At 28.2% G+C, this 11589-nt stretch overlaps 2 protein-coding genes across 4 annotated transcripts in view; one reads left to right on the top strand and one right to left on the bottom strand.

The window, feature by feature from the left end:
• LOC130904236 (uncharacterized aarF domain-containing protein kinase 5) overlaps window positions 1-7998 on the top strand; it is a 29954-nt gene extending 21956 nt beyond the window's left edge. For 2 of the 3 annotated variants that reach the window (XM_057816880.1, XM_057816879.1), the window contains exons 2-9: window positions 423-611; window positions 690-1050; window positions 1108-1398; window positions 2342-2507; window positions 3030-3197; window positions 3257-3434; window positions 6318-6482; window positions 7859-7998. In XM_057816880.1, the coding sequence (XP_057672863.1) occupies window positions 439-611; window positions 690-1050; window positions 1108-1398; window positions 2342-2507; window positions 3030-3197; window positions 3257-3434; window positions 6318-6482; window positions 7859-7961 (1605 nt within the window). In that variant the 5' untranslated portion in view covers window positions 423-438 and the 3' untranslated portion in view covers window positions 7962-7998. Of the gene's footprint in view, window positions 1-55; window positions 204-422; window positions 612-689; window positions 1051-1107; window positions 1399-2341; window positions 2508-3029; window positions 3198-3256; window positions 3435-6317; window positions 6483-7858 lie in introns of those variants that run through there. The other variant, XM_057816882.1, reaches the window with a different exon arrangement.
• A 37-nt stretch (window positions 7999-8035) lies between these two features.
• LOC130904237 (eukaryotic translation initiation factor 2 subunit 2) lies at window positions 8036-11468 on the bottom strand. Its single transcript, XM_057816883.1, has 5 exons — window positions 11296-11468; window positions 10662-11088; window positions 9956-10295; window positions 9763-9901; window positions 8036-8370 (listed from the first exon to the last, which is right to left on the bottom strand). The coding sequence occupies exons 1-5, from the start codon at window positions 11311-11313 to the stop codon at window positions 8326-8328; spliced, it is 969 nt and encodes a 322-aa protein (XP_057672866.1). The 5' UTR covers window positions 11314-11468; the 3' UTR covers window positions 8036-8325.
• Window positions 11469-11589: the final 121 nt, after the last annotated feature.

Raw genomic sequence — 11589 nt, 5'->3', positions numbered from 1 at the left:
TTCTCTTATTAAGGAACGTATAGCTCTATTTTCGTTTGATACGGCACTTGCGCTTGTTTTCCTAACGCAAGTGTTTTATGTACATCGTTTTGTTTGGTGATATAATTTATCACGAATAGTGTCTAAACTAATAATAAAATTTGTGATGTTTCAAAATATATATTTACATATACATAGCCGCTTAATAATTCAGAGTAATCCATGTAAGAATTAATGTTGGAAAATATTATATTTAAATTGAGGCGCCATCTTTGTATTGAACACGGAACGTATGAAGTCGTTCACTTCCGTTAAATCTATAGTTTTACGTTCTTAACGCCATCTATCTTGAAGACTTTAAATTATTGTAGAATATGAATTATATAAAAACTTTTTGAGGTTATAATTGTTTATTTTGAACTCGTTTCATTATTTTATTATAGATGATGATATAACACAATGTCAAGATCATTGAAACGTTATATATACAAAGGATTTTTACAAAAAAACACTAGAAAATTGTTTAAATATACAAGTATTGGTTTAGCAATCACTTCAGTGCCAGTTATATCTAATTATAATGATGGAAGTGCTATAGTGAATCAAGCAAATGGATTAATACGGTTTTTAAGGTAAATTTTCTTTTAATTTGAATCTAATAGTATACAATGTGATTTTAAAATATTTCCTTTCTACAAAATCACTTGTAGGTCATTAAAAATAGGATTATCGATATCTTTAGATTATTATATATACACGATAGGTTTAAATGAATCTTCTCCTAATTACAAACCGATGATGAGTCGTATTCATAAAAAATCCGCCGAAAATATTCTACGAGGTTGTTTAACAAACGGCGGATCTTACATAAAATTAGGCCAAGGGTTAGTTTCAATGAGTCACATCCTCCCTAAGGAATATATCGATACCTTAAAGTGCTTACAGGATAAATGTTTGACGAGGGACGAAGGAGAATTACGCGAAATTTTTTTGAAAGATTTCGGAAGAGAACCCGAACGAATGTTTCAAAAATTCGATAGGGAACCGATAGCCGCGGCCAGTATCGCACAAGTGAGTCCGAAATCGAGATTATAACAATTTTTTATATATATATATATATATTTGAAGGTATATAAAGCTGTCACGAATGAAGGCGCCCCGGTGGCAGTCAAAGTCCAATACATCGATCTTCAACAACGTTTCAAAAACGACATTAACACTATTAGAATGTTGTTGAAGATCGCCGGTTTTCTTCATCCTTCTTTCGATTTTTCATGGGTAATTGACGATATGGAGGAAACTTTGAAACAAGAACTCGATTTTATTAATGAAGGATTGAATGCCGAAAGATGCGCGCGAGATTTACGACATCTCTCGTATATACATGTCCCTAAAGTGTTTTGGCATTATACCAGTTCGGTAAAGTAATTATTCGTTGGGAATTTTCCGTTTTTGTGGTGTTTTTTTTATGTACGAGGTGTAGCAATTAAGTAACGAGATTAACTGTTTTGAGCCTATTCTTTTGAATGCGATGTTTACTGTGTCTGTAGATAAACCAGTGTAGCCGCGGCCTTGGTTCGTAAAGTTTTTTTTTTTGCAGTAAAAATAAAGGGAAAAATAGAAAAAAAAAGATTTTGAAATTTCATATAATTATCAACGTTACGTTATTTAATGGACACACCTCGTAATAATGACTTAATTATCTTATGTCATTGCGAGTTTTTGGTCATGGAAAATCGATTTTTATGGAATTTTTTTCAAACTTTCGTTTTCAGGCGGATTTACGAAAAAAAAAATACTTCAATTTAAATTTAAAAAAATTGAAATGTTATTATTTTCAGCGGTTTCTATGTTTCATCAAACGTAATTTTTATATTTTTTTTCTTAATTCAAACAAAAAACAAACAATTTGAGAAAATTTTATAAAAAAAATATTTTTCATGTTTTTTCATCTCGAAATAATACTTCCTGATAAAAAATCTTCCCGTATATTATTATTTATAAAAAATTAATAAACAAACTTTTTCGTACTATTTTTTTCCTAAAATACACGTTTTTTGTGTATTTTAACAAAAAATAAATATAAACATTATTATAAACTTTGAGAACAAATTAAGAACGATTATATGAAAAAAAGCGTGTTCAATATTCTAAATCTTCTCATAAGATAATTCCCTTACTTTTTTTCAGAAATCTTTAAAAACAAAGATTAAAAAAAATTATCAAAATCTGATAATTTTTCAATTTTCTATAGCCAAAAATTCCCGATAGTATGAAAGTACATTCACACCGGTCTCGGTATACAATTTCTGATTAATTTTTCGACAAAAATATCACGTTGCAATCGTGATTTCGCTTTTAGAGGGTTTTAGTTACCGAATTCATCGACGGTTATGGAATTAGCGATATGGAAAATTTGAAAAAACAAAATTTTTCACTATCAGACATAAATAAAAAATTATTTGAAGCTTTCGGTCATCAGATATTCCAAACCGGGTTCGTTCACGGCGATCCCCATCCCGGAAACGGTAAGGACAAAACTAATTTTAACATTTCAGCCATACTTAACTATATATAGGGTGAATCATAAATACCGAAGTAATTTTCAACTTAAAATTCAAAATTATCTATAATTTTAATATTTTTTTTCAACTTAATCGTGAATAAATACGAAACAAATCAACTGTCAATTATTTTGTCGTGTCATCTCGAATGAATTGGTACCAACTGCTCGTTTAGATGCATTATAAACCAAAATAATACACATTCATTTAACGTTTTCGAGGTCGCAGAATCCATTTATCAATGTACCAAACTTCCAGTTTTATATATAATTGGATTAATTTATTTCTATTTTCTATAAAAAAATTTTTTTCTTCGAGATTTCAGTCAAAATCGTTCGATTTAAACTCAAAAAGTCGAATCAGGAATCGAAAAATCCAATTATATGTAAGGTAGTACTAATTTTTGACATCTAGTATATCGATGAATGGATTTTACGATACCGAAAACGCTAAATGGACGATTCTAAACAGAAAGTTCCTTTTTAGTATTAGTGAGGAAAGTGAAAGGTAAAACGGAATTGGTATTGTTAGATCACGGTTTGTACCAAGAGGTTTCAAAAGAAGACTGTTTTGCTCTTAGTAATTTATGGAGGGCTATCGTGTTCAGTGATCACGTTAATGTTGAGAAATTCTCGAAAATGTTGGGAGTCGAAGGTATAAAAAAAATATCCAAAAATTTAGTCGAAATTCGTTTTTTTTTCCAAAACTTTCAGATTTTGAATTGTTTGCTGAAATTTTAACACAATCTCCGTTGAGGTCGCGAGGGTTTCGATTGAAAGTCCGTTTGTCTGAGGAAGATTTAAGACAAATGACAGAATTTGCTAAAAATAGGTTCGATAACATCATGGTGTGTCTAAGAGAAATGCCAAGGTCACTTTTATTGGTATTAAGGTAAGTTAACTAACTAAATCTAACATATATTATTTAATTTAATGTGAAAAATTGTTTTAATTACCTTTTTCCTCGTTAAGTGGTTTTCTCGTTCTAATTTCCATTTTTTTTGTATCCAAAATAGTTTTTCTTGACGGTTTATTTATTTCGCACTAAGTAACTAATATAACATAATTTGGCAACGTTGTTTTTTTGTATCAGAAAGGAACCTGAAGGTTAGAAAAGTACGAAATTTTCATGAAAAATTTATCATTGAAATAGACACTTTATATTTTATTAAGAAAACTTCACACCACTTTTTTTACTTGTTTAAAACATGACATTTTTGAAGGTTAAAATCGTATGAAAATTGCCAGATTTTATAAAAAACTTATCAAGAAAATAATTATTTTATCATTTTAGCACTATATATTTTAAAAAGAAAACTTCACATCACTTTTTTCAACTATTTTTTTGCTTGTTCTTACTTATTTACTTGTGATTTAAAGCACGACGTTTTTTAAATGTAATTTTAACGAAAATTTACAAACTTTTAATAAAAATGCATCTTCAAAATAGTCATTTTATCACTTTATATCTTAAAAAGAAAACTTTAAATCACTTTTTCTAACTAGCTTTTTCTCATTCACTTTTAATACCACGACATTCACTCATTATTAAATATTATACTGTTTAGTGTTTAGGTTATAATAGCCATCTTGGACTTCATTTATTACATAGCAATGTTGCCAAGCTTAATCACACTTCAAAGTTGATCTCAAATTAGTATTTCCAGCCAATTTTTTTTAAAAAATTCTTGTAGCATAATGAAATTTGAATAATTTACCCACAAAACAAAATCTACTTATTTCAAGCGTTTACGTATCTTGGAAATATAACAAAAACTATGTTCTCGGCAGCTCATTTGAACACATTCCGAATATCTTCTAATCGATTTAAGTTCACATGCTCTGTTCATACAGAGTTTTTATTTACGTTTATAAGTACGTAAAAATTCATATATTAGAGGTTAGTTTATGGTAAATATCACAATAGTAACAACTAGAAGGAACGCGCACGCGTCAAGATCCGAGGATACATTGGATGTATTCAAAACAGGTTCGGAATTAGTTATCTGTGATACATAAATGCAGAATTTCAAATTCCGAACGTTCTATATTTGCACTACGAACGCACAATGTCAAACTGCGCATGAATCTGATAACAAAACGTGTTCAGGAGTATCTACCACGAACAAAACTAATATGATGTGAAGTTTTATATAAAACATCTTACAGTTTTTAGAATGTATGTTCAGATTATTTCAGTTTAAGCTGGTACCTCATTATCTACCCTTTTTGTGACAAAAATATTCCCTTTCGTGAGCAACCGATAAGAGTATTTATCTAATCAGTCTTCCAACCCTCGCCTTATCAGTTATAGGGAGAGAATGGAATTTTATTGATGTGAACAATATAACATTCGAAATAATATTTTTTTTTCTATTATATTTGGATGAAAACCTGAAACAACTCCCCTAACAATCTATTATTTCTAGATTGATAATTTAATAAAATTATTAAATCATTTATTTGGCTTTTAAAATATTTCAAGTTTAAAAAGTCGATTGTGTGAAATGTAAAACGGATAAATATGTGGCAACATCGCTTTGTTGTTATAAAAAATGATATTCATTCATTTTATTGAGTTTGAAGGTCTAGAGGTGCAGATTACTTTACTCCAAGTTACTTTGTACCCATATATTATTTTAAAATGAATAATTACTGAAAAAAAAATATTTGTACGATATATGTACTTTAATGATATTTTTAATTATTTATAATAAAATAACAAAAACTCGAACAAATAGAGTATCATCAATAATTATTTAAATTCACAAAATATCTGGAAATTTTCAAGACGGCTACCGCTCTCTAAGACACTCCCATTCAATAAAATTGAATTTAAAATTTTTTACATTGGCGCACGCGCGGATGCATTCGTTGGAAAATATATTAATGATTTTCATTTGTTGCATTTGTCTATTTTGAACCAATAAATATATTATTGATTTTCATTTGTTGCTGGGGATCTAATTGACTGGCTCTATTTTGAACCAATCCGAAATGTCATTTCACATAACGACAAAATATTTTTCGTATTTTGACATTTCATTTGCATGGAATTTTGTACCTCTATGCGTTGATAAAATTAAAAATGAAATTACATCGATAAAATTTGGTTATTGTTACTACGAATGCATGATTATATGACCGGATATGTTTTCAAAGACACGCGAGCGCCTGTGTTTATAAATCACATTTTGTAATTTATTTAATTTATATAGAACGAGGCCGTCAACAAGGGCTAAATTGATTATACTTTCGAAAATATTTCATCTAGTTGTAACGTCTTTTTGCCCACCTCTATTCAAATCTTCATCAAATTGTCGTTCGTATAGATTCGTTCCAATCCATCAAAAAACCGTTATACGTATGATTCTGTTTTGTGTTCCGTTTCCGGGACGTTCTTTTCGATACTTGGTTGACAGCAAGTACTGTTACAAGAACTGAGCATAGCCGGAGATTGCGCCGAAAATATTGGTTAAACGCTAAATAATGGTTCCAAGAAACGTCCGGACTAGCAGATTGGAACAAATATTCTAGTTAAATACGTTGTTGCCACTTTTATTTGAACGTAGATGGAAATTTGTTAAGAAATTGCGGTTTTTTATTAAAAAATATTTATGATTTGATATTGAATTTAATTTTAGTGTTTATTTAAATGTAAATGTGATTATTTAAAAATAAATATAACAACGTAAATTTTTCATTTATATTTATAAATATTGGATTTAATATGAAATTAGATATTCCCCAATATTGGTATGAATTTTTTTTATAGAAATTTGAACACAATACGTGCGATAGCACATCACCATGGAAATCCCATAGATAGATATACAACTTTAGCTAGAACGGCAACGAAATCATTATACGGCGATGATAATACGATAGGAAAGAAATTTGTTCACTTACCTGCCTATATTTACTTCGAAATTGTTTTACAGTAAGTTTTTTTTATTAAAAAAAATATATATTCAATTATATTAGTAGTTCAAATGTAACAAAAGCTGTCTCTGTACTTTTTATTCGAAACTCGTTTAATTTTCCATTTAATTCCAATAATTAGTGAAAAAAATATGAATATCACAATAATTTATGATTTTAAAAGTTCAGGAATATTTTTTTTGCAAATTTTTCGATTTGGAATTAAATCGACTGAAATTTTTTGAAAAATGTATTTTTTTTCTTATAACTTCTTCAATTAGTGAAAAAATGTTTAATGTGACAATAATTAACTTTGAATTTATATACAAGGTATTCTTTAAAGTATGTTTTTTTACGACTTCCCTGTATACTATGAATGAAAGTTATCAAAATCTTCAAAAAAAGGAGTTTTTTCTCAAAATATCAATTGATGGATAAGTTGACGAATATGACACTCATTTTCAAATTTAAATACATGGTTGTATGAAAAGGTACCTTTTCATAAATTTTTCATTTTCAATAGGTTTATTAAATTTTTTTCAAAATAAGTTTTTTGCCCAAAATTTTCCTTCGACCCGATTAATTAGTAGAGAAGTTACGAATACGTCATTTATTTTTCAATTTATATACAGGGTACTCTACAAATTGTGATTTTTCATAACTTCGCTTTGTTTTGAAATCATCAAAATTCTCTGAATTTTTTCTCAAAATTCCTCTTCATCTCACTTAATTAGTGAATAAGTTACTAAAATGACACTTCTTTTTGAATTCATATACAGGGTACTCTCTAAATTTGGGTATTTTTACAACTTCGCTTCATTTTGAATCAAAATTATTGAAATTTTCCAAAAAAATTGAGTTTTTTCTCAAACTTTCTCTTCAATTTAATTAATTAATGGACAAGTTACTAAAATGACACTTCCCTTTGAATTCACATACAGGGTACTCTCTAAATTTGGGTATTTTTACAACTTTGCTCCATTTCAAAGTAAAATTATTGAAATTTTCCAAAAAAATGGATTTTTTTTACAATTTCTCATCTACACCTTCAATTAGCAAAAACTCACAAAAATGTCACTCGATTTTGATTTTATATACAGGGTGTTCTGTTAATCAACACTTTTCTACAAATTCACTTTATTTCGAATTGAAAATATTGAAATTTTTTGAAAAAATCAAGTTTTTTTTCAAAAATAACAATTAAAATTCATCAATTAATGTTCGAATTACGGATTTCACAGTTATTTTTCAAATTTGTATACGGGGTATTCCCAAAATTAAAATTTTTCAAAAATTTATTAGATCCCGAACTAAATCATCCAAAAAACCGACAATTCATAGTAAATTGTCAAATATTTAACAAAATTTTGTTACTAAAACGTTAATTTCTTCAAGATTCCAAAGAATCGGAAGATGGTTCAAGAAGAAAACATTAAAAATTATGTATTTATTAGGATTCACCCCTAATATGGAATTATTTCAAAAATTCATACTGTAAAAACATAAAATTTTGTTATTAAATCGTTTAATAAAAACTTTATCGTTTCATTTATCCACAGAAAAACACCCCAATTCAATGAAACTGTTTTTTTAATTCAATTTTTACATAAAATTTTTTCAATGATAAAAAAAGATAAGAAAATTCATTAAAATTTAATTATCGGTGAATAAAAAAATGTTATATACTTAAAATTGTTGGATATATTTAAATATTGTTAATTTTATTTAACATTTTTGCTAGTTGTAGTATCCCGCAGCACTTTTATTGTTTTATTTATTTATTTATCCAAAGTGCAGTTTTACACTTAAAAAAAAAAGAAATAAATTGTGTTACATTGTAATAATTAAAATATCTACATTGATTATGCTGTTTTGGCTCGAATGGCGGCACGTTTCGATGTGACGGCCTAAAAAATAAGAATTTATCAGGATAATATAATATCGATATCAAATATTTGAGGAAAAACAAAAATAATGGAAGAAATTATTGGAAATTAGTAATAATTAATCTTATTTATCGAAATATGTGATATGAATGGTAATGAAATTGAGATTTGTTTTCAAAATTTGGTATAAAAAGTCAAACGGAATGATTTCGATGGAATTTTCAATGTTGGAACTGTGAAATTGACCAAACTACTTCCAATTAGAAAGTTTTCCATGAAAAAGGCACAATTCATTAGTCTACAAGATGTACAAAATCTAAATTGGACATTTATGGCCAAATTTTTATCTCTGGCAATCAAACATAATGATTTCAATGGAATTTTCAATGTTCGGGCTGTGAAATTGACCAAACTACTTCTAATTTGAATGTTTTCCATGAAAAAGGCACAATTTATCAAACTACAAGATGTATAAGACTCTATATTGGACATTTATGACCAAATTTTGATACGAGGCAATAAAACGGAATGATTTCGATGGAATTTTCAATGTTTGGGCTGTGAAATTGACCAAACTACTTCTAATTCGAAAGTTTTCCATGAGAAAGGCAAAATTCATTAATCTACAAGATGTAAAAGATCTAAATTGGATATTTATGGCCAAATTTTTATCCCAGGCAATCAAATGAAATGATTTCGATGGAATTTTCAATGTTCGGGCTGTGAAATTGACCAAACTACTTTATCAAATGTAGAAAAATACCATGAAAATGTTGGAAACTTTATCAAATTTCATGCCATAAAATGGCAGTTTCTACCAAACTTATCACTGAAATAGACTTCAAAAACCCCGGGATTCCAAGATGAGACTCAAAAACATAGATTAGTTAATAAGAAGACAATTTTTAGGAAAACTTTATCAGGTGTGGGAAAAACTATAAAAGTAGTGAAAACTTCATTATTTACAATTATTTATTATCAACATTGACTTTAAAAATCCATGAATTACAAAAAGGCGACTCAAACCATTCAAGACTTGGATAATATATAATATAATGATTTGTATGTAAAAAATACAATTAAAATTGTAAAAATTCCATTTCCTGCCAAATTTTTTATTCGCAAACCCAGGATTTCAATGAAAAGACAATTTTCACCCAGAATTTTACCAAACCCAAATGAAAAATATACAAATCTCTGAGTTATGTAATGATAATACAATTTTCACTAGATAATAACGAATACTTGAAAAATACTAGAAATTTCTTTTCCTGACATTTTTCAAATCAATTTCACAATTAATCAACTTTAAAATCCATAAAAAACAACGAAATTCATCAAAATTTTCTAAAATATCAACAAAAAACCTCAAATAAAAATTACCAACGAAAAATAAAAAAAATATATACGAACCTGGAAACCTGATTTAATACTAGCTACAGAGCACCTCGAACCACAAGTTTCACACTGTAAAAAGAACAATCTCGTATCTTTTTGTAGAATAGTATCTGGAGATCTACAAGTATGACAGGTGACATATTCTTTAATATACCTGAAAATTAAATAAATAAACAACCGATTCATACACCACGACGATTTTTAATACCTCCTAAGCACATTCTCGATCTGTTTCTGCTGGAACCTTCCTTTAATAATCAACTGGCTATTACCGTCCACGGACCCGCTGGTACCCAATTCAGCCAACAAGAAATCCAAGAGATGCTTTGGTTGACGATGCAACATCTTGCAAATTTCCGTAAAATTAGCAAACGACGTTTTTTTAGCGCCGATTTTAACAACTTGTGGTGGTCTCATGACGAATTTTTGTTTCTTACCGGCTGCCATATCGGGATTTTTATCCCTCATTATTTCGAAAGCGCGATTTAATAATTCGTCGTAAGTATAATCCCTATCAGAATTACCCCATTGAGTAGAATTATCGTCTACTGTTAAAAGAAAAACAAAAAAAATCGATTTTTAATAAAAATCAACCATGTCACATACAAATTTAACAAAAAAATTTACCTGGTTCCACCACACACTCAACCAATTGGCAGCATGTTAACAAAAAATAATTATAACAATATAAGTTTATAAATAAATATTTGAGTGCCAGAACAATTTTCTTTAAATCGCATTATATCATTAAAAATACTAATTTAAATACAAAGGTATCACCAAAACATATAGAAAATGTAGGATTTTAAAAAAAATTTCATATTTTAATTGATTAACGTAAAAAATGTCGTGGAAACAAAATTATTTTCAGTCGTCAGTAAACGTGTTAAAAAAAATTAAAAAATTGTATTTACCATTTTCGAGATCTTCATCCTTTTCCTCTGCTTCTGCGATCAAATCGTCCAAATTCTTTGGTCTTTTGGTTTTCTTCTTCTTCTTGGTTCTACTGAAATCCATATCCAAATCGAATGAATCATCGATACCCCCATCGTTATCCCCGGCACCATCCTGGGTGGTTTCGTTTTTATTTTCATTCGCAGCATCACCATCTTCAGTAACGAAAGGTTGTTTTTTCTTTTTTTTCTTCTTTTGTTTCGTGAAATCTAAATCGATATCGACGTTACCGTCATCTTGATCTTCATCATTTTTTGATTCGCGAACTTCAGTTTCGGGACTTTCGTTATTTACTGGTTCGTTTTCATTATTACCTTCTGCTAAAGCAGCGTCGATATCGAAAGTCTTCTTCTTTTTCTTTTTCTTCTTGAGGGATGAATCGAAAATCTAAATAAGAGAAATACATTCTGGAGATTCAATTAAATTACCAAATAGAATGATAATTTAGTTGAATTCTAATAAAAACAAATGATAACTGTTTCAAAATTATAAATGTACAGTTTATATTTAAACATTTTATTTAAATATTGGTATTAATTTATCAGCATATGCCTATAATAGAATCATTAATAGATTATTTATTTTAAAACTTACTGCATCATCTTCAGACATTGTAATAGACGCTAATAAACACAAATATCTGTTTTACACTAATATATAGAGTAAAATTTTATAAAAATGCACTAAATAGAAATATAACTTATTGCATCAGCCAAATTGTCAAAAAACCACATGGGTAAAGACATGTCAATGTCAAACCGGTAAATGTCATTTAAAACTAAGCAGCTGCGTTCCCCTTAAAACATTAAAAATCAAGTTTTTTTTCAATACATAATATTAAATATATAAAAATTTAACATCTCACAATTTGAAATCATATTTTTATAT

Source organism: Diorhabda carinulata, chromosome 2 (genome assembly GCF_026250575.1).
Source record: "Diorhabda carinulata isolate Delta chromosome 2, icDioCari1.1, whole genome shotgun sequence".
NCBI lineage: Eukaryota > Metazoa > Arthropoda > Insecta > Coleoptera > Chrysomelidae > Diorhabda > Diorhabda carinulata.
Note: the sequence above shows the minus strand (reverse complement) of the source record. Positions and strands in the feature narration are given on the sequence as shown.

Bases quoted from the DNA above. Each gene is read 5' to 3' on its own strand.
- LOC130904237 (XM_057816883.1), bottom strand. The intron at 10,296-10,661 runs GTAAATACAATT...TTCTTTTAACAG, and splicing joins GGATGAAGATCTCGAAAATG to TAGACGATAATTCTACTCAA. The intron at 9,902-9,955 runs GTATTAAAAATC...TTTAATTTTCAG, and splicing joins ATCGAGAATGTGCTTAGGAG to GTATATTAAAGAATATGTCA.